Below are 21,497 nucleotides of genomic sequence, written 5' to 3' on the forward strand. Positions count from 1 at the left end.
AAAGGGAAGTTAACATGGTTGTGCAAAATGATAACAGTCCCACAAAACCAGCCACGCCCCACAACCCAAAACAAACCCAAAACAAAACTCCACAGCTGAAATCCAAAACACGGGAAAACAGGCCAGATGCAAATGACACGCTTTACGGGACAGAGGGGAAAGAAAGGAAAGGGATACTGTTTGCACAGCAGTTTAAAAATAGAGTGGGAATTGTCACTAAAAATAACCTTGAAAAATGTAAGACTGTGGATGTTTTCTTATTCTGGAACAAGATCTTTGAGTTACTTTTACCATTCTTTGTTATAGTTGTTCTGTTTATAATAAGGCTTTCTATATTCTGGAAAATCATTTTCATTTTGTCCTTCATTTACCTGTCCTTCCTGTTTGACCTCCACTTCTGTTTTGGCCAGCTAATGACTTTGTGCCCTTCTGCGCTGACAGAGGCACTATCAACTTTGAGAGATCCAATTTGTTCTAGTGATCTTATCCTTTCAGTATACCCTTCATATTTTATGGCAATGCTGTAAGCATGAAGCGTATCCCTTCCGCTTCTTACTCTGACCTTGCACTTTTGCAGACGTTTGCATTTAAATGCCTTCTAACACTTCTCATACAATAATTCACTTGAAGACGTGGCTTGTTTGTCAGATGATTTTCTACTCTTGATTAATAAGACTATTCTGTATAGGTCGAAAACTTCTGGAGACTTTAGTAGCGCAATAAAGTAAGCAATTTCAAGTAATACATCCTTAACAACGTAATAGACAAAGGGAGCTGTAAGTTTTAACTGAGATGAATAAGAAAAATAGTCTGAGGAGTGACTCTACAACTGCTTAGATATCTGAACATGTTTATTGGTCCAGCAAAGGAAATGGGAAGAGGTGTGCCAGGGAAAAACTGCACAAGTCACACAGGCTTATGTCTAAATTTTGGTAATTGGCTACTGCAAACGTGTTGCCTGTTAATTTATTTGGTGTAATTAGTGAAGCATTACAGAAAATAACTGTATCACACATACTTTTCAGATCTCTGCAATGAGTTACCCTGGCTATCCCCCAGCGGGGGGATATCCCCCAGCAGCCCCAGGTAAGTTGTTTAGATGAAGTTAATGTTAAATGGCAGTGGTGTAGTGGAAAGGTGGCACGGACAAAGAACGGGACTGCTGAGGGTTTTCTTGACTCACTGAAGCTTTCTGTGCTCTCTTGATAAGTCCTGTTTTATCTTGGCGGGGGATTGCAATTTATATAATATGGGTACTCTGCCACATACTCATATAAGGTCCATTTTCATTCATTTCAAATGAAGCACACAGCCCTAGGAGATGGTCATAATTTGACCAAAATCAATAAATGTCAAGGAACAGTGTCCTGTCAGTACTGAGTCTCGAAGGCAGCTGCTGAGAACAACGACTATGGGGAGAAATCAGTCACGCAATTTAAAACCATATCCCACAAAAAATGAGGGCTTTAATTATGACATTATCCCTAACTCACTGTACTTAAGTAGATGGTTGTATATGGAAGGGCTGTTAAAAAGGATATAAATTATAATAATATAAAGTTTATGAAATATGTAACTACTGCTTGGTATCAGGGTGAACTTTACAGTTGTTGGTAATGAACTTTACAGTTGTTGGTATTGTTGGTAGAAAGGACTGGAGTCATATGAGTCTGGTGAGATGTGGAGTTAGGCAAGTTTAACTCAGGAGAGGGAAGCAGTATACAGTGAGAAGGCAAACTAGCCTGGGAGGATAAATCCTATTTCTCAGCAGAATGTTCTGGTTTAGTTAGACTGCTATGCAGACAAGACTGTACTGCTGCATGCAGCCAACTTTTGTGACTTGGGTATCTGTGAATGTAGTATGTCATGCTCTGCAGACATCTCTCAGATTAGCAGCCTAACAGAAATTAATATCATCTTCTTACTGGAATACCCAGACAACTTTCTAATTTAAGAGGAGCTAATCTCTAGTCAAAATGTGGTGTTTACAGTGTTAACTCTTGAGTGTTAACCTTCAAATATGTTTAGAGTTGTTTTAAATGAGAACTTATAGATTCAACGATAACTAATGTGATTAGAAATATCCAGTGAGGCTTCTCTTTATATCATAATTGCACTGCTACCCTGCACCTCTTCAGCTGATTTTCCTTCTCCCAAACTGCTAGTGTTGAACAGACATTACATTAGAAATGTAAGTAGTAAAGAGTAAGTTTTAAAAGCTGTAGTTTCTTGTTTCAGCACAGCTGTGTTTGATTTCAGGTAGCAGTCCTTGGGGTGGTGCTGCCTATCCACCTTCAAATCCACCTCCAATTGGTCTAGAAAACGTGGCTGGCTACGCCAATCAGTTCAATCCCAACTACATGGCTGGAATGGTGAGCTTGGTTTCATTTAATGTGTTTTACTGTGACTTACTGTAAGTGCAAAGATGGGTTTCTGGAATTGCCACTGAGAAGTTTATCACTTGAGTTCTGCACCTTTATGACTAGCCTGTTTAGGTGGTGAGCATTCAATATCATCTGTTTAAGAAAACAGTTACTGCAAGCTATTTCTTATTTTAGGAAAGTAAACCACTAGTTAAATGTTGATTTTTAAGAGCCTGACTTCAAAAGTCATGGACATAAAAGTAATATAACTTGGCTTTTCTGTGCAGAGGAATAGGGCAACAGACTATTAACACTGAGTGTCCACTGTTAATATATTCACACTGGCAAACACAGGCCAGATTTTGCCTGCTACCTGGACTTTAACCAGTCTGAATAAGGAACAAGGCTGTGTAATTTGAGGTATCAATGACTCATCCCTGAAACGAAGATGGGATCAGCTGTGTCTTATAAGCACTGATATTTAACAGATGGCAGTAAAAACCTTTTACATTGATTGAAGAAAATACAGACGTTTCCAATGTGACTTTTTTCATAAAGTAGAAGTGAGTGACACTTTTGACAACTTAGTCTTCAGAAATCTGTTATGCTGCATAATGAATGCATGGTTTGTAGGAAGACATTTGCATTATAGATGCCTTTTGGAGGCAATGATTAAATGAAGTGATTTCACAACCAGGAGTCAAAATGAGCAGCAAACTATCTAGGGTGCACATAGTAATATCCACAGCAACTACCTTCTGAGAACAGCACAATCATCAACTGTCAGTTCGTCCGTTTCCTCTGTTAAAGAGGGTCCGAGTATGTCATGTGGGAAGATGATATTGCATGTGGAGTGGAGTGTTTTTGTGGCAGTTTCTGCAGATGTCTTTCCAAATACAGTCCAAGAGTTCTCGCTAGTTGTAAACTACTAATGCATCTCGTGCATCATAAAACAACCAGAAGTTGCTCATAGTAAATCCCTGCACTCAGATGAAGCTGTGGTCATGTAAGGCAGCCATGGATAGAGGAGGGATAAGCATAACTTTGTGTTGCTGGGATTAATTGGCATAAGTTTTTAGAATAAGAGATCTGTGGCTATTGGTGCTCTTCCGTGTGCGTGGTGTGTAATGCTGGATGCAGTGGCAGGTAGGCATCTGTGGGTTCTGCTTCTTGATGTACGGCAGCTGATGATTACAGTAAAGCAAGAGTCAACTGAATACAGGGGTTTTCTCCACCTTGCTTGCTAGTAAGACATGATTATTGCAAAGTTGTTTTGCGGATGCAGAACTACTGATCTGTGTTGGTGGGCAGGGAGGTTGTATTGTATTCAGCACATTATTGAAACTCAACCGTTTGTACACCTTCCCTTCTCTTGCTTTATTGGCTGTCACTGCAGGCATCCAACCTGGCAGGGACCTTTGGAGGGACAAACGTACCACAAGGCGTATACCCTTCAACACCTGGGGGTTATCCTCCAGTCCCTCCAGGTGGCTTTGGGCAACCTCCATCAGGACAACAGCCTTCTTATGGAGGGTATCCTCCAGCTGGATATCCACCATCAGGAATGTCAGCTTACCCAGGATACCCAGGCGGCCCTGCGTCAGGCCAGCCCACACCACCGCCTGGTCAGCAGCCTATGACCTATCCAGGACAACCACCAGCAACTTACCCAGGGCAGCAGCCCGTGCCAAATTATCCACCAGGCCCAGCTGTGAATCCGTCTATGCCCTCTTACCCAGGAACTACAGGGCCTACAGTCTCTCCTGTAACAGTAAGTGCATTCAGTGCTTTTGTTATGAGATGTGACCATGTATGTGTTTCTCTAAATTTTCTTTGTTTATGTAAGTGTAAACCTGGCATAAAATTGAAAAGAAAGTCAGAAGATTGACTAAAGAGAGAGATGGATCCTTTCCAAATGTGAGCAATGTAGGCTCATATGACTTGAAACAAATGCTGCTTTATCAACTTATCCAAGAAGAAAGATTTGATGTGAACTCAAATTTAATGAAATTTGCCTTTCCTAACTTAACAAAGTATTGCCAGTTGTATATACAGTTTCATCAAACTTTAATTAATTGGACAGCAGATTTAATATCAGACTTTGCATTTTCTCATAAGTTGGGGTTAGAAATGACAAAATTGTTGAAGATGGGCTTTTTGAGTTTTCTCTGTTACTTTTTTAACAAAAATCAAAATGATAACAGCGGTCATCTTTCCTAAGTAGTCTTTTACTGATTAACACTAATATGCAACTCCACTTGGTCTGATTTTAGCATGGAAACCGAGGCACAATCACCGATGCACCAGGATTCGACCCTCTGAAGGATGCAGAAGTCTTAAGGAAGGCAATGAAGGGATTCGGTGAGCAGTCTGTGGATTTACATTTCAGTTAAAAGTACAATTGCAGCTTTGATCCAGCAACGCCTTTCTCTGTTGTTACATGTGTACTGAGCGGCCTAGTTCATGTGGTTGTGCTTGGTTATCAGAAGAATTATTGGAGGTGCATGTAGGCAAAAACAACATCATGGGTTTGGTATTTGGTTTTGCGGGTTTTTTTATTCTTACAGTTTTTGCGATTGGGAATAGAGTTTGAAATTCTGTGGTTGTACATAAGAGGAGATACTGTAGATGAATTCAAGGCATACATGTCCTTCAGTTGGGTTTAGAAGAGATAGGATCAAATGGAAACAGAAAGCTGAGTCCTCACATGATGTGCATGCTCATTCTGTGGTGTCTGTGCATGTACAGGAACTGATGAACAGGCGATTATCGATTGTCTTGGAAGTCGTTCAAACAAGCAACGGCAGCAGATCATCCTGTCCTTCAAAACAGCTTATGGAAAGGTAAATACGTCACGAGAACAGAAGGAATAAGTAATAAGAGCCGAAGTTCCTTCACTGGAAGTCAGAAGACTTAGTGTTTGGAAAAAAAGACTGGAAGTTGCTTCAGGGGAATATGATTCATGAGTCATAGCCTGTTTAGGGTTCTGCTTTTACACACTTTATTTTTTTCATGCGATGTTTCAGCTGAAACATATAAAGCAGTTTTTCTGCTGAATGGTTACTTTAATGGTTTGATCCGTGCAGTTTATTTAGGTGCAATTTAACTACCTAGATAAGCGTGTTACATTATGCTAGTTTTAGTTTTGTTAAGTGGAATAGCTTTTCTTATATTATTCATGCTTACACATAAAGAATTGTAATTAAACTCCACAATTTTGGTGCTTACATTTGTCAATTTTGGTTTTTATGCATTTTTTTCCTTGTGTTTTTACTTCTCATTAGGATTTGATCAAGGATCTCAAGTCTGAGCTATCAGGTAACTTTGAGAGGACAATCTTAGCAATGATGAAGACACCTGTCATGTTTGATGCTTATGAAATCAAGGAAGCTATAAAGGTTTGTGTAGGAGATACAAATTTATAAGATAGAGGAAATGTTTGAGCTGATTAAAATTTTGGTAGTCATTTAAAAGCTTGAACTTACACTCCCTCCTCTCCGTCCAGATAGTCACCCACTGTTTGACTGATCTGTACCCTGTTTCTTGGAGGTATAGGATAATAAAATTGAGAAATGTTATTCCCATGGGTTAAAGGTAAAGACTATTTAATAGGTTTGTGTTGTAACAAAAATATATTAATAAATAAATACACACAAAAAGGCGGAAACTGAGTTCTAGCAGTCTCTGCAGTTCATTTATTACATAGTCTTGAGTCAGCTACTGAGGCAGCTCTCTGCTAAGCCAGCTACTGCATGGGGCACCCTTGTTTCTGGGTTTTTGCTTTGAGCTGTGATGGAACTGACTATAAAACTGCTCAATGCAGAGTTTTCAGTAACTTTACACTCAGTGCTCAAGAATAATTAAAAAAACTAGGATCATAAAGATTTTGGGCAGGTCCGTCTCCCTTTTATCTTTCCCCCACTTCAAAAGTGTATTTTCCTAGCCCATGCTGAACCTTTTCTAAAATATTATGGAAGTACTGTATACTTTAAAGCAATCAATATTTAGGTTTTAAAAATAAAAACGGGTCAAACATTTGTGTTTCAAGATAATGTTCAAATGAAGGTGAAATAAATATTTCCATTACTGAGTCAGTATGTATATTTACATGTTCTTTGGCCACACTTTTAAAGTAGCTAGGAGGATGAAACAATATTAGCTGTATTGTAATTGCAACTGCTCTCTATTGGTTAGTGAAAGTTACCTATTAGAATTGACAAATTCATCTTGAATGGTGGAGAAAATTGATTCTTAAAATGCCTAAAATCTGGTGTGAAGGAATACAGTTTAAAATGAAATTTTGTCTTCATAATTATTTTAATTATCTGTTCAATTTGTATCTTTAATACATATCTGTGTCTTGGAAACATAAGTAGCATTTACACTACTTGCTCTGACTTAGCCTATAACAAGATCATATTCTGAATTGTATTTTGTTGTATAATTTTACTCCATTTTGTTTATACTAGGTTGTAGAAGTAAGATGAGAATCTGAAGAGTGTGTTTTCTCCTTATGCTTTGTTTTAGGGCGTTGGCACAGATGAAAACTGTCTCATTGAAATCTTAGCTTCTCGCAGTAATGAGCATATTCAGGAACTCAACAGAGTCTATAAAGCAGGTTAGGTTTGTTACAGTTCCATCAAAATTTTTTTCCTTTTCTTCCTTAATCACTGATGACAACGTGAATTTATGAAATGAGCAGGAGTGTATGATGATTCATGACTGTCTCTCTCTTCCAGAATTTAAGAAAACTCTGGAGGAAGCAATAAAAAGTGATACGTCTGGGCACTTTCAGAGGCTTTTAATTTCACTTTCTCAGGTACTCAAATGACAGGATTTTGGAGTTTGGGGTTTGTGTGTGTGTGTAGGGGTTTTGGGGTTTTCTTTGTTGTTGTGGTTTGTTTGTTTTTTAAAAAAAAAGAAAAAAAGGGCCCACCAGTAATGGGTTTGTATCTTCAAATTCTTTCAGGGAAACAGAGATGAAAGTACAAATGTTGACATGGGTCTTGTCCAAAAAGATGTGCAGGTCAGTAGAAATTCTTCATCTCTTCTAAGTATAGTCAGCTCAATAGACTGAAATTTGACTATGTTGTTTCTGCTTACTCTTAGTTTTGTACACCTTGTGACTTCTGATGTAATGCCTATGTTTCAGTGGATGGAAATGATATGAAAAGCGCTGAGAGAGCGCTGAGAAGAAGCTCTCTAGAGTCCATAGGGTTTTTTTTATCTCTCTCCCTGTCAGCTCTCTGGCTTTTCCAGGTGTTGGATGGCTCTATTGTGCTGCATACTAAGGGAATGGTCCAAAGAGTTCTGAGGTGATATGTGTGTGGATCAAATTTTAATCTGTTCAACATCTGCATTAGCCTTTGTTATTTAAGGAACTCTGTATTTTTGCAACAAATAAGGCACTTGTACCTAGTAACTCTTGCCCTGTTACTTTTTTCATGTATTCCGTTTTTCCACATGGCAAAGAGAAAACCCTGGATCATTTCAGCACGCTACGGTCATATAAATAGTAATGTAATTAGCTTTCTACATAGTATACCTTAGCCAAAAGATGAGAACATCCCAGAACGTACCTAGAGGCATAGAAAAAAAAGCTAAACATATGCCCTGTCAGGAAGAACAGTTTTCAGGGACTTTTTAAACAATTTCCCCTCCTTTAGTAATCTGGAGCTCTTGTGTTTGAGCACTTATGCACAAGTAAGCTAGGAAGACTGCAAGCATAGCATATGGTAGGAAGGTTAGAACTAGTTGCTATTTATTGCTTGCTCCCTTTTTCCAGCTGTACCTAGACTAAGAAATAAGCGTGAAAGGAGGAGAGGCTGTAAGGAAGTGGATCTGTAACTCAGCTTTTCAGCCTGACTGCTTTTCTGAGTAATGAAGTGTGAATTTCCTTCTGTGTTCAGGAGCTATATGCAGCTGGAGAGAACCGTCTAGGAACTGATGAATCCAAATTCAATGCCATTCTGTGCGCAAGAAGCAGGGCCCACCTCAGAGCAGGTAATGGTATCCTCTGCATAAACAGTAACTTGATTCTGTTGTATGTAATGATAAAAATGTACACCACCATTCTGTGCCTGAATTTCCCCCATCTGTAAAATGGGTGTAATGATACCTCAATGAAAACCAGGGTTAATTCTGCTGAGAGAAAGAGCACACAAGAGCTGCACGTTGTGATCATCTTTCTTAAGTATCAGAGCAGGTAGAGGTCATACTTGTTCGAATGTTTCTCTGATAAAAGAATTGAAAAAATAGAATTGTTTCAATTTTGCATGCTTGTGTGTGCACAAGACACTTGCAATCCTTCCCTTCCCCTTTTACTTGTTAGTGATTAGGTGTTACATCAGTCTATAGTGGTGCAAATGTTTCAGTAACTGCATAGAACTTTTGCAATGTACTACGTGTTGAGGCATTTATATGGAGAGGAAAGGGATGGGAGAGTGTGTGTGAGAACCTGAATCTTTTGTTCTTAATTTTATTGACACCCAAAGCTTTCCTAGACGAATTTTCACTGTTTTCCCTTACAGTGGTTTCTTGGTCTAGCCCTTTAAAAATAAGGACAGAACTAGACAAACTAGAAGGGGCATGATGACATGTAAATGGAACGCTATGGTTAATAACATAGTATTAGTCTTTGATGTTAAAACTTGTGTGAGTATGCCATAGTATCAAGTTGAGAAGTGTGATTGAAATGAAGCCATCCAGCATGCACTGGTGCCGCCTTTTTCTTTTTGTGAGGCTGACTCCTGAAATCTTTCTCTTCCATTAACAGTCTTCAGCGAGTACCAGAGAATGTGTAACCGGGACATTGAAAAAAGCATTTGTCGTGAAATGTCTGGAGACCTGGAAAAGGGCATGCTGGCAGTAGGTACGTGTTGTCTTAGCAAGTTCATTCATGGTATTCCACTACAACTGGCTGGGATGGTGGCACCTGTGACTCCAGCTAAAGATGTTCTTAGTTCCAGTTTTCTGCTTTTTATGTTGAGCTTTTCTGTGAAGTCACTTGTGGCTTGTCGCTTCTAAAGCAGGGCACTTAATTCACCTCAAAATGGCAGATGAAGCTTTTGCTTCAGGCAGCTGCAGAATTTAAATGTTAAAGTGGGGAGAGAATTATTAACTGTACGTGGCATTTTTTTAGGAAGTGAGAACTTGTACCAACCACTGAGTCAGTGAGAATGGAATATTTGGGACAGCTTTGGAAATCAAGGCATTAACCCTCTAATTAGTTACCTTTACCTCTTTCTATTAAAAAGAAAACTTAGATTTGAGTGCAAAGGTGTTATTTTTTCCACATTTCCTGTTGTTACAGCTTTGTTAAATCTTTGTTTTTAAGTGCCTCCAGTACTTCTGAAGAGTAAAGACTCTTACCTCAAATCTAATAGTGCCCCTTAGGAGGCAGTCATTAGTTTCCATGAGGTTGGGACAAGGCCTTAGGTTGTTGTGCAGTAGTTCTATTTGGAATGTTTTGTTCTAGATAAAATTGTGGACCTCTGTCTCATTTTCTGTGTTTTGTCTCTTAGACAAGACTACTTCTTTACATCTCTGTTTCTTTTTCTGTTTATTACTGTGAATTTACTGTGGTATCTGGAGCTGCTGCTTTAAAAGTCTTGTCCTTTGGGTTTGAATATGCTAGTGACTAGAAAAGTGATGTAACAAAAAAAAAAAGTCCAAAAAACCCTCCTACTGAGATAAATAGGAAAAATGTGCTTTGCATCACTTGGAAACAAGATGGGAGAGGACATTTGACTCAGCTGCAACAGGGTTTTTTTTCATGGAAGTTTCTAACAAAATCTTGCAAAATGGGAATCAATTTTAAAGGCTGCATTTTTTCACTTCTGTCTTCTGCATATGTGAACTATGGAACTATTGTTCTTACTCTGCGTGGCTAAGCTGTCGCTATAGTGGCCTTTTCAGGACCCAAACTGGGTCCAGCTCTGTTGGTGTGATACATCTGCAGACCTTTTTCGGGATTCAGAATTTGTCACCTCAAAAAGTAAGGGAAAGAAATATCTCCCGGTATTTGTAGAAAAAAGATCACCTGGGTAAAGAAACTGTACTGAGAGAGTTTGGAAGTCCTTTGACTTCATGGAGCTTTGTAGGCACTTGACAGGTCTCCATGTAGACACAGATTCAGAATTGGGCCTGTAGCTTGCTAACAGGTCAACAGCCTTTTGAGCAAGAATTGTCTTTAATATTCACTGAATAACTCCTTTACTGAATAAATTGTGTTGTGTTTTTTTTTTTATTATTTATATGTATATACACACATATATATCAGTCAATGATGTTAGCATCATTTGTTCTGTGAACCTTATTTTCAGGAAAAAAGGTTTTCTAATTGAAAATATTTAATTTTGCTTTCTTTAAAGCTTTCTGGATTGTACAACTGGTAACTTATAATAACATCTTCAAACATCTTAAAGTGCAAGTGTGGTGTTTTAGCTAAATACAGTGATAAACATGCATTTCATTTGTCATTCGTTTTGGAATTGTATTATACGTATCATTGACAATTGTGTGCGGTGAACTGCTCTCTCTCATCTACATTTTCCTATTCAGAAAAGTACTTTTTCCTATATAGAATGTGAGTTGCTCTGAAATACGTATTTAGGTTTACCCCTTTTGTTCTATATTGATTTTATGTGATTGCTTTTGATACCTTTTTGTGCTGTAAAATATGACAGGTGTGGTTTGTTTTCTGTATAGTTTGCCATAGATTGCATGATTGTTTACTCGTAACCAGCATAGGATCAACACATAGATTTTAATTCTGATAAGTGATGGAGGTTTCTTTCATTATCCTGATAAACACGACAGTAATTTGATTTAGATTTTGCTCTTTCAGATGTCTATTGAATTTTACTAATTAAATATAAAATCCAGTCATTACTAAATAAGCATGTCAAGAATTTTTCAGGAGTCCTGGTGAACTTTGTGGCTAACAAAAAAAAAGTGTAACTAACTTTAAAATAAAGGTGAGCTTTCTATCGTAGGTGGCTTCCCAACTTGTATTAGGGCAGGACTTGAATTTTCATACCTTGCAGATGTGTGGCCTAAAAATTCTTAAATTAGGAAAAAGCCAGGAGCACCACTAACTATGTGTTCCTTAAAGCCTTCAGTCCCTCCCCACCCCTTCTTTCCCTCATAAGCAAGAACCTGGTCATTAAGACTTTATAGATTCATTATGGCCACTTCATGCTTGATGGTTTCTAGTGACTGAAAAGTGTGCTTTGAGCCATGAAGTGTAGTATGTTCTTTAACTTTATTGCAGCTGCTGTTCGGATTAAAAATCATTTCAGTGACTAACTGAAGTGGAAGCTGCATTGTATCAAGTATATGTTTATGTAAAATTAAAGCATGTGACTAGGGTAAGCTCAAAAAATGACTGAGTTCTGATTGAGAACAAATACCTGATTTCGGTAATACTGTTTCTTGTTGCAGTTAAGTGCCTCAAGAACACACCAGCTTTTTTTGCAGAGCGATTGCAGAAAGCTATGAAGGTAGGTGCCTGTGACAAGATACACAAACTTATAACGTGTTGTTTGTGGTTGTTTTTTTTTAAATGCTTGTACAGCCCATTGGAATGAATTGTTCAGCTGAAGGTATTACGTTTTTCAGTGGGCAGATGACTAACAAGATTCAGTCATTATTATGAAAGTCTGGAAAAATTGAGCTAATTTGATCCATTCAAGGGATGCATACAACCGTATGTTAAACAAAGGAAGTCTTCACTTGGTAAAACACAACTACGCTTAAGACTCATTGAAACTGACGTCTTTTAAGCTGAAATAAATAAGTAGGCCATTAAACTCACCAAACTTTCCTGAACCCCTCTTGCAAACTCCCTTTTTTTGCCTAACTGTTCTTATGTAGAGAAATGACTGCTAGTGTCTTGCCAGTAAATTTAATTTATTAAAGCATGATAGGTCAAATTCTGGTCAAGCTTATTGAAGTCAGTGGGGTTATGCTGGTAAACGGTTGGCTGTGGGGTGATGTTTTATTATAGTTTATTTTTTTTACTAGTGCTGTATCATCCAGCATTTCCACACATTATTAATATGTTGTATTGTTGTTTTGTTTGTTTCAGGGTGCGGGAACAAAAGACAGAACTCTGATTCGAATCATGGTATCGCGCAGCGAGGTTGACCTGCTGGACATACGCGCAGAATATAAGCGGATGTATGGCAAATCCCTCTACACAGATATCACTGTAAGACTTGGAGATTTTATCTTTCCTGCCGTGACATCCTTTTGCTAGTAGAACATGGATCCTTATGCTGACTGGCAATTAACTGCACTAAGTGTAGCTGGTTGTGTTTGGTTTGCTGCAATTGTCAGGAGAGTGGAGGCTGAAGTGCCAGTGAACAGACAGCACTTGGTTTTGCGTGGGAGCTAGATGGGCTAGGGATGGGAAGGAAGCCAACAGACAAGGAAGGAGAGGGAAATTGGTCCAGAGGGATTTCAGAGACCTGTTTTTAAGTCAGCTCTCTGTCCCAATCTCTGTTTATGATCCTGTAGAAACCACTTAGTCTTCCAACTGAGTAATGATGGTGCTCTACCTCATGTATGTGTTGAAAGAGTTTAAAGATCCTAATATGCTTTTGAAAGATTGTCTCCTCTTTCTCCTGAAAGTACAAGATTTTGGAAATAGACCATTACTTATTCCTTCTGCTGGTGATACTGAGGGACTGAAACTTTGAAGTATTTCAAAGGAATCCTGCAAAGATAGTGAAAGATAGTGTGCACCAAAAAGTCTTAATGTGAATCTTCTGCCAGCAACTATATGGGCTTTTTGCCCATGGGCCACAGAGGCTCACCTAGCAGAAGCTTTTTCCAAGCGTGTAACTCTGGAGTGAAGATGTGCTTCTACTACAGGAGTTACATGCCCTGTAACCACCAATGTGTGAATAAAAAACGGTGAGGCATTGGTGGAAAAGCTGTATGTCTTTCCCCCCCCCCCCCCCCCGCCCTCCCCTTCACATTTGATCTGGTATTAAAATAATTTTACAGTTCAGAAACAGGAATAGGCCATACCCATTTAATGGGCTGAACTTACTCAAAACTTGTTTTCAGTAAATATGGGGAATGCATGTGCTTGTAAACTCTACATATTTTTGTAAAAGTAGAGCTGAAAACATTATTGGAAAGAAAGTTGTTAATTCTTCTCTTTTTTTTTTTTTAAGTTCTTTCCTTTCAACACATATATAAACAGGAATAATTAATATTTTGCAGATTGTGCTTTACACCTGCATAGGGTTTATTCTGATCTTTGAGGTGCGTCTTTGTCACTATTGTAATAATTTTGATCTGGACAAAACAGTTTTCAGGTATTCCTGAAGACGAGGGATGAGATAGATGCACTAGCTTATACTGTTCTGTGAAAAGGATTGGCAAGCCTCATCAACGAAAACAGTTAATGAGCAGCTCCCAGGCAACGCTTTTTACTCATCAGGGCACGAGGCAAAACTCAGCTAGCAGGGTCCTTTGTGATTAAATTGCTGCTGTTCATGAAATATTTCATTCTTTTCAATGCATTTTTGTTTGTGCATCCATACTGACTTTCAATGCCCACAACATGAGGGAGACCTTATCACTTTCTACAACTACCTGAAAGGAGGCTGTAGCGAGCTGGGGGGGCGGTCTCTTCTCCCGAGAACAAGAGGAAACAGCCTCAAGTTGTGCCAGGGGTGGCTAAGAATGTATATTAGGAAAAATTTCTTCACCAAAAGGGTTATCAAGCATTGGAACAGGTTCCCAGGGAAGTGGTGGAATCGCCATCCTGGAAGGTATTTAAAAGACGGATAGACGTGGTGCTGAAGGACATGGTTTAGTGGTGGTTTTGGCAGTGTTGGGGTAACTGTTGGACTCGATGATCTTAAGGGTCCCTTCCAACCTAGACGATTCTGTGATTCTATGAAAGAGGTATTCTCTAACTGTGGGGACAAAAAACCCCACCACTTAGATCTTTATGTCAGGATATTGTTTTTAATGTTTGCACATAATAAACAATAAACTTTCACTCACTCCCCCTGGAAAAATAGCCACATTGACTGTGAGGAAAAGGACTTAAGTATTAATTTTTCCGTATTTTCATACCTTTTGCTGGAAGACAGCTTTTCAGTGAGAGTTTTTTATTGAACTATGCCCAGGTAAGTAGTTAAATAGGTATACCAAATTCAGTTTGTTAAAGAAATATATTCTCCATGGACACTTTCGGTTCCAGTTATGGAAGGAGCAGATTTTACTATTTACTTGTATTAGAGTGATTTCTAATTAACAGACGTTCTAATTTTAATTTTTTTTTTAAGAGGCTAACATCTGCTTTCTTTCAGCCCTGGCTTAATCTCTTTTGGTTGTTAATGTCATGTTTAGAATGCTTACACTTCTTTTTCCTCTATTTCAAAGTACAAGTCTTCAACTTTTCTTTTTCTGGGTTTCTTTCCAGGGTGATACTTCAGGAGACTACCGGAAAATCCTACTCAAGTTGTGTGGTGGAAATGACTAAATGGAGCATTGAGCTTTTCTTAAAAAAGCTGCTATTTTCTTGGTTTTGTTTTAAAGCATCCTTTTTTCTCCAAAAGTAAACGTGTAAGACCTGTTTCTCCTAAAGCAATTAAATTTTTAACGATAATATTACATGTATCTTCCCTTTAGTTTGAAAATAGTAGGTAATAAATGCCAAAAAAAAAAAGAAAATATCAAGCTTATGTGCCATTTGCTCAGGATTCTGTATAGTACTCTCAGCAATTCATGAATGACAGAATTTCTTTTCTGCTTATATTATGCTGAAACAATATGTTTGTTTTATGGAACAGAAATCAAAGTTGTATGATTTAAGGTTTTATTTTGTATAAACATTTCATCGCATTTTAATGCAAGTTTTATATATGTTGTATGCAGAGTTGTTTTCATGCTAGCCTACTCCCTGATACGTGGAGAGAACAGCCTTGAGTTTTTGTGTCTAGTTAAGACTGTTTTAAAGAAGTTTTGTCAAGTTTCATTTTCTTTCCTTGATGGTTTTTAAGGAAGATGTGTTCCACATTTCATTCTTGCTAGGGCGACTGTCACAAGGCAGTAGTAACGTTGATATTAGTGAAGATTCTGTAGTTAATGTTCTAAGGTTTTGGATTGTGCCTTAAATATATGTATGTAAGAAGAGATTATGAAATTAAAGCTGTCTATCTTCAAACTCTTTGCAGACTAGGCTTTTTTGGTGTTCGTGTTGATTTATGTATGAGTGATGACTGGGTTTATGTAACTTAATTTTTCCATAGAACTTCTCAGAATTATCCACAGAATTATTCAGAAATGGTTGTGTTGACAAGAGTTTGGGACTTGTATGCTGTTGATGAGCAGTTGTCTGTACGTGATACGTGGAATCTGTAGTTATTGCTCAGTATTTTCATTTTGCATGTTGTGATTTCTCTGACTCTTGGAACTCTGAATTTTTATTCACTGCTAGCATGGATGACATCTTTTCAGCTTGTCATTCTCAAAATAGAAACATGTAAAGAAAAAAAAGTAGAAGGGGGAAGAGGTTTGAAGCTAGGTCAGTCAAAATAGACTGCTTGTTAATCAAGAATGTGCAAACTTCTTTCACACACAGACGCACGCTCTCCTGCTGTTCTGCAAAGGTCAGGCAGGTCCTTTTTCCTGGAAGAAGCTGTGTTGCTGTCTGTCGTGGAAGAAAATGGGGGTGTCATGGGGTGGATGTTGGAATTAATTCTGGATTGCATTGTCACTACAGCAAGGGAGAACAGTGGAAAGATATCAGAATAAGATGGCTGTGCGTCCAAATGATGAATTCTGAGTAGTCCCAATGGCAGCAATGCGACCATGTCCAAAGCCAGACTACTCCATACACTCATAGTCTGAACAATCTAAGCATATCTTGAAAGGAAATTGCACCCGAAAGTATATCTGCATTGATTTACACCAATAGCAAAGGTTCACTTCTTTGCCAGGGAAGGAGTAAGCTTTTGAATTAAGGGGAGTTTGTTAGTTTGTTACCTGATCTTGTTTTCTTCCTGCACGTGCTGTATTTGAAATGCAGTTTTGACTAAGTAGGGCTGCTGAAAGATTTAAAATAGAAAGCTTTGAACCAGTTTCTAAAAGCAAACACCTTTTTATTATAAAGCACAGGAACACAGAAGGCAAACTACAGCTGAAGACTGTTCGTCCCTGCTCAAATTCTGGAAATACGAGGTTATTAAATGAGCAAAAGTGCCACTGTTTATGACAACCATGCTGTTACGTTCAGCTGTCTTCTGTCTTCGCAGTGCTCAGCTGGTATCTGTGTAGAGAAGAGTTGATGTAATTATTTTTGGTTATAAGATCAGGATCAATCTTTGTAGCTAAACATCACTTAAAACATGAGTCCTGCTACTTTAAAGTGGGGGATTGTCACTTCAATTCATCAAATCATAGAAGGAAGGTCCTCGAGCTCTGCAATTCTTGAGCCATCTGGCAGTCGTTGCAAGCTCTGTCTGAGTAGTACTTACTATAGATGTGCTGCAAATATGCTGAGGTTGACTTAGGATTTCCATTTTAAATTCACTGTAACACTTTACTAGAATACTTTTCTTTTTAAAATAAACTCTTGTTGGAGGGGAGTAACTTAATTGTTACCTATTAACTGCCTCTCATAGAAAACTGGAAATTTTAATGAATAACAAAGTTGGTGAGAACATACCAGTCATGGTGACCAGCTCCACACAGCCAACTGCAGGAACTAAAAACCAACACAAACTCCACTGCTGTTTACTTTGAGCCCACCTGCTGTCACCTAAGTGCACTACAGTATGCATGTGTGTATGTAAACGAATAAACCCAACACTGACAAAACTCATTTCATAAAGATCTCTGTGGATGCTCGTACTTTTTTACTTCCCACCAGGAGTGTCTTTCACCTTGTTAAATGCGCTGTTGATAGCTGGGCAGAGAATGAAGAGGATAGAGCATTATAAGCAGCTGTGTAGAATAGGTGGTCTCATCCAAGTAATTTCTGTTGTGGTTTAATTTATTCCAAAAACATTTATCCAGGAGCATGTTTAGTGTTAGGGGCCTGCGTGTCAAGATTGGATTTAAGATATTAAAATGATAATACTTCCAATAACTTTTTTTTTGTGTGTGTTTTTTTGCCCTCCTTTGTTTCATTTATCACACATGAAACTAAAGAATCACAGTATCTTAAAACTGAAAGGGACCATGAACTGAAAGTCCATCCTGCTGTTTTAAGGTGTGATGCTTGTTTACCATTTCCACTGCTGGGGAAACTACAGTCATAGAATTTCAGTGGTTCACTGTCCTCGTAAGAAAGCTTTGCCGTGTGTTTTGCTGGAGTCTTTTTTGCTGCATATTTTCTTGTTTTATTCACTTTTGCAATGGGGAAGAAAACACAAGCTTTCATCTTTGTGGCAGCCTTACTCGTTCTGGTGGGCTTCTTCAGTATTCTTTAGACTAAACATCCCCAATTTAACAACCTTTTTGTGTAGCTCATCTATCTAGATCCTTGGCTGGGGTGTTGTTTGTTTGGTGAGGTTTCTTCCCTGTTCTTTCCCCCCTATCTTTAGTGGTTGTTGAAACTGGTGTTCAAAACTGGACCCAGCATTTCAGCTGATGCCTTACCTGCACTGAATTGAAAGAAGGAATTACTTCACATTTTGGGGGGAGAAAAGATGGCATATTTGGTAATAGCATATGCAACACTGCTTTCAACTTGGGTTATATCGCACTCAATACTTACCATCAAAAATGTCTATCAGTGGGGTTCCCGGAGCGATGGGGATGTTTGATGTTGTCTCACTGATGATGTTGAGGAGTGACTTGACTTCTGATTCTAGATGCTCCACTGTTTTTATTACCTTCTGATGAAAACGAGGGAGAAAAATGGAGAAAGAGGGTAGTCAAATGGTCATGTGGAAGGAATTGTAATAAATGTGTTAGTGGAAGTGCGAATCTAATGTCCCATAATGCTAACAGGTAATTTAATTTATATTGTGCAGTGCGGATTTAAATATTTCTTGTGTTATGCTGGCCTCTGGTGGCAGGAAGTATTAAAACCTTGTTTCAGAAGAGTTAAATTACAGCACCTCTGTATAAAGAATTGCATGTAATTTGACTTCTTGGAGGAAGCTTTGCATTAATGTGTTTTTAATTCTGCCTCATTTCTGAGCCACCATCATATCCAAGAAAAGAATCTGCACGGGAGATGAGAGGAGCTGATGGGGTGGGAAGAAGAGGGCTGGAACTAGAGCAGGAGAGAGGTAATGTTGCCATTTGAGAGCCAGCAGAGTGCAGTTTGGCATCCACCCAGCACTGGACATGTATCTTGTGAGTGCTTAAGGCACCAGGGAAAAAAAAATTAAAGCTTTGCAGCTTTCCTAGAATCCCTGTCGTAGAGTTTACTTAGCTCTCGAGTGTCTGCAGGAGCAAGCAGGAGCTCCTTTGTCAGGCTTGGAGTCACCTGCAGAATTCACATCTAGCCATGAGCAGATGTGAAACTTTACAAATACCAGTTCTGAGACTGTTATATTAAAGGCACAGTTATAAACATTTTAGAAAAGGCTGATATGTAATATTCAGTGATTGGTTAATCAGTTGTTTGGAATTCATCAAGATTATATGTTGCTGGTAATAATGGCTTTATGGATAGTTACAAACCATGACATCTGGGGAAAAAAAAAAAAAGTCAGACCTTGAATAGAATAACATCAAGAAGGGACAGTGTCTAGAAACATCATCTTCTTTCTTTCCTTTGGTCAAAAGGATGAGGCAGAGGTCTGGTAAGGTCTAGGAGCCAGCACAACAACTCTTACCTCTTCAATAATATCTAAGCGTTCGTGCATCGTATCATGTTCGTTACACCAGCTTCCTCCTCCCAGACTTCCAGGTAACACACTGACAGGGTCTGCAGCAGCTGGAAAAACAGCCACAGTTAATTAGCAAGAGCTTTTTAATAGCAGTCCTTACCTTTCCAGCTTCTAAAGTGGTATTTTGCATGCTCAACAGCATTGTTCATGAAACCAAATGTAGGAGTCCCAGGTAGAAATTGAACCTTTCTCACAACGACTACATCTACACCCCAGTGCTGTGAATGTCTCTTTGCCTGCACGCACTGTCAAGGCTGGTTGGAAGAAGGTGTTTTATCTTGCCAGGGGGATTTGTTTTGTTTTGTTTGTGTGTGCATGTTTGTTTTACACAATCTGCTTTTTCCTACCTGTGTAGGGTAAGTTTATAGACTGTAACTCTCTCTACAAGTATAAACCTGTAAGCATTGGGAACATCTGCCCACACATCAGTTCCTCTTGGACTTACTGCAGAGGCAGCTGGTATGGTAAAGCTTTGAAGACCAGCTAAGTTTGTCCACTTACGCTCCAAATGGATACAAGCTGGTGATCCCACTGTGCCAGAAACTTGTCCATAACAGTCTGGTTTTGCAATGGGAAGGCAAACAATAAGTGTGTACAGCTGATGCCATTTTCTGACCCAGTCACTCCTATATGGCGCTATACACAAAGTTGCTTATCTCTGTCCGTTATCTGTATTTACCTCTCAGTGCTCATGAGCTCTTGCTCTTTGAACCTGTTATTCTGCTGGCTCTGCTCCACGAAAGGTCAGTACCTGTTGGTGTCCGTGTTTCAGCAGAGCCAATTCCCTTTTCATAACTTTTGTGCAACGTTCAGTAACGTTCAGGTTTTAATACGTGTGCGTAGAACTTTTTAGTGGAGTATTTTAAACCCCACTGAAGTGGTAACGTATCTTGCTCCATGTTGGTAAAGTTAGGTCTTGTTCTTGTTTGAGGCCTGGAGAAGCTATGATAATGAGAAACCAGCAGTAACTCACTCTGTTGTCGTTTGATTGGAACAGAGACAAAGGAAACTGTGAGCTTGCGTTACAATGAACAGTAAGAAACATAAGGAGAGCAACTAGTTCTGTCTTCAGTACTGTTGTGTGAGAGCAGTGCTGGAACTGCTGCAGTGCTTCATCGCAAGTCTGTGCCAAGGTTTCTACAGTGTAGGTATGAGATGATGGCAAACGCGCGTCAGTAAGGATTGTAGCCACTGCAGTTTGATGAGACGAGAGATGTACTCTGACTTGGAATGGCATCCTTGAAGTTGGAGGGCAGAGGGCGGGCAGGAGAGGTTAAAATATGGTCTGATGTACTCAGCGTGGCATTATTTAGACATTGGTTTGGCAGAGCTTAAGAGAGAATTTTTCGTTGTTTATTTGTAACGAAGATTTTGATTTGGGTTTTTTTGGTGCATTGGCCAGGAGGTGGTGCTGTTAGGACAGAGTCCCAAAGAATTAACCTGCCTGCTCACAGAGGACTTGCTGAAATGTGACCGGTACTTAAACACTAGCTGCTTTGCAGTTGCCCTTCTTTCCCCGCTTTGTAGCTGCTGTTGGTGTTTTGGGAGTGTCGTTTCCTTGTAACTTAGTGGTCAAGTAAACCGTGCTACATCTCAAAATTTTTTGCTTATTTACATGTTTTTTCCATTGTGGGTGGAACAATACGGAGATACTGAAATTCTGTGTCAGAAATGGAGGGTGCAATGCAGTGGCCAGTCATCTTCTACAAACCTTGTCTTTCCTAATAACAGGATAACAGCAAGGTAAGCTCCGTTTTACTGCCAGAGATTAATGAAATTTCCACCTTTCCAATATTCCCAGCTCTTGCAGTCAGCGACAGGCCTGATGGCCCAACTCAGCTGTATGCTGAACTGCCGCCCACCGTGCTAGAGAGAGGAGCAAGGGCGAGCAGAAGGCGTAGTGATGAGGTAACTGCACATCAGCTGTTGACTGCTGAGAACGTTCCCAGATCTGACTACAAATGAACTGTGAAAAAGAGGCAGCAGAAATCATTAGGTGGACTAAGAGCAAATGGAAGAATTTAAGAATCCCTCAGGAGGTTATTTTTCACTGTGTTAACATAGCTGTAGGTGGCTGGATCTCAAGGCTGGATGCAAAGTTTGGGTGAAGGCCAGCACCAGTTGTATGCCGTTGTTAGAGCTTTTGGCCAGCTGTAAGTTACGTGCCAGGCTTGTTTAGTTTTGTCCATTCCCTAGAAATGGAAAATGCAAGACAGTTCATGTTGGCTAGCTCAAGTTCGTGTTGGCCACTCCTCTTTCC

At 39.1% G+C, this 21,497-nt stretch overlaps 2 protein-coding genes across 2 annotated transcripts in view; one reads left to right on the forward strand and one right to left on the reverse strand.

The window, feature by feature from the left end:
* The first annotated feature begins 1,034 nt into the window (after positions 1–1,034).
* ANXA11 (annexin A11) lies at positions 1,035–14,895 on the forward strand. The gene is made up of 14 exons (XM_009884559.1): positions 1,035–1,086; positions 2,260–2,372; positions 3,760–4,134; positions 4,637–4,724; positions 5,112–5,206; positions 5,648–5,761; positions 6,891–6,981; positions 7,103–7,182; positions 7,333–7,389; positions 8,273–8,366; positions 9,139–9,234; positions 11,808–11,866; positions 12,454–12,576; positions 14,812–14,895. The coding sequence occupies exons 1-14, from the start codon at positions 1,035–1,037 to the stop codon at positions 14,869–14,871; spliced, it is 1,497 nt and encodes a 498-aa protein (XP_009882861.1). The 3' UTR covers positions 14,872–14,895.
* A 3,184-nt stretch (positions 14,896–18,079) lies between these two features.
* Positions 18,080–21,497, reverse strand: part of PLAC9 (placenta-specific 9) — a 5,966-nt gene continuing 2,548 nt past the window's right edge. Inside the window, 2 exon segments of the mRNA XM_009884571.1 lie at positions 18,080–18,232; positions 19,184–19,284. Coding sequence (XP_009882873.1) covers positions 18,080–18,232; positions 19,184–19,284 — 254 coding nt within the window.

The sequence above is a fragment of the Charadrius vociferus genome, unplaced genomic scaffold, assembly GCF_000708025.1.
Source record: "Charadrius vociferus isolate BGI_N301 unplaced genomic scaffold, ASM70802v2 scaffold655, whole genome shotgun sequence".
NCBI classification, from domain to species: Eukaryota; Metazoa; Chordata; class Aves; order Charadriiformes; family Charadriidae; genus Charadrius; species Charadrius vociferus.

What these genes read in the sequence shown, in the direction of transcription:
- ANXA11 (XM_009884559.1), top strand. Translation starts at nt 1,035, where the DNA reads ATGAGTTACCCTGGCTATCCCCCAGCGGGGGGATATCCCCCAGCAGCC. An exon ending in AAATCAAGGAAGCTATAAAG is followed by an intron (nt 5,762 to 6,890) that starts GTTTGTGTAGGA and finishes GCTTTGTTTTAG; the next exon opens with GGCGTTGGCACAGATGAAAA. An exon ending in TTTTAATTTCACTTTCTCAG is followed by an intron (nt 7,183 to 7,332) that starts GTACTCAAATGA and finishes AAATTCTTTCAG; the next exon opens with GGAAACAGAGATGAAAGTAC.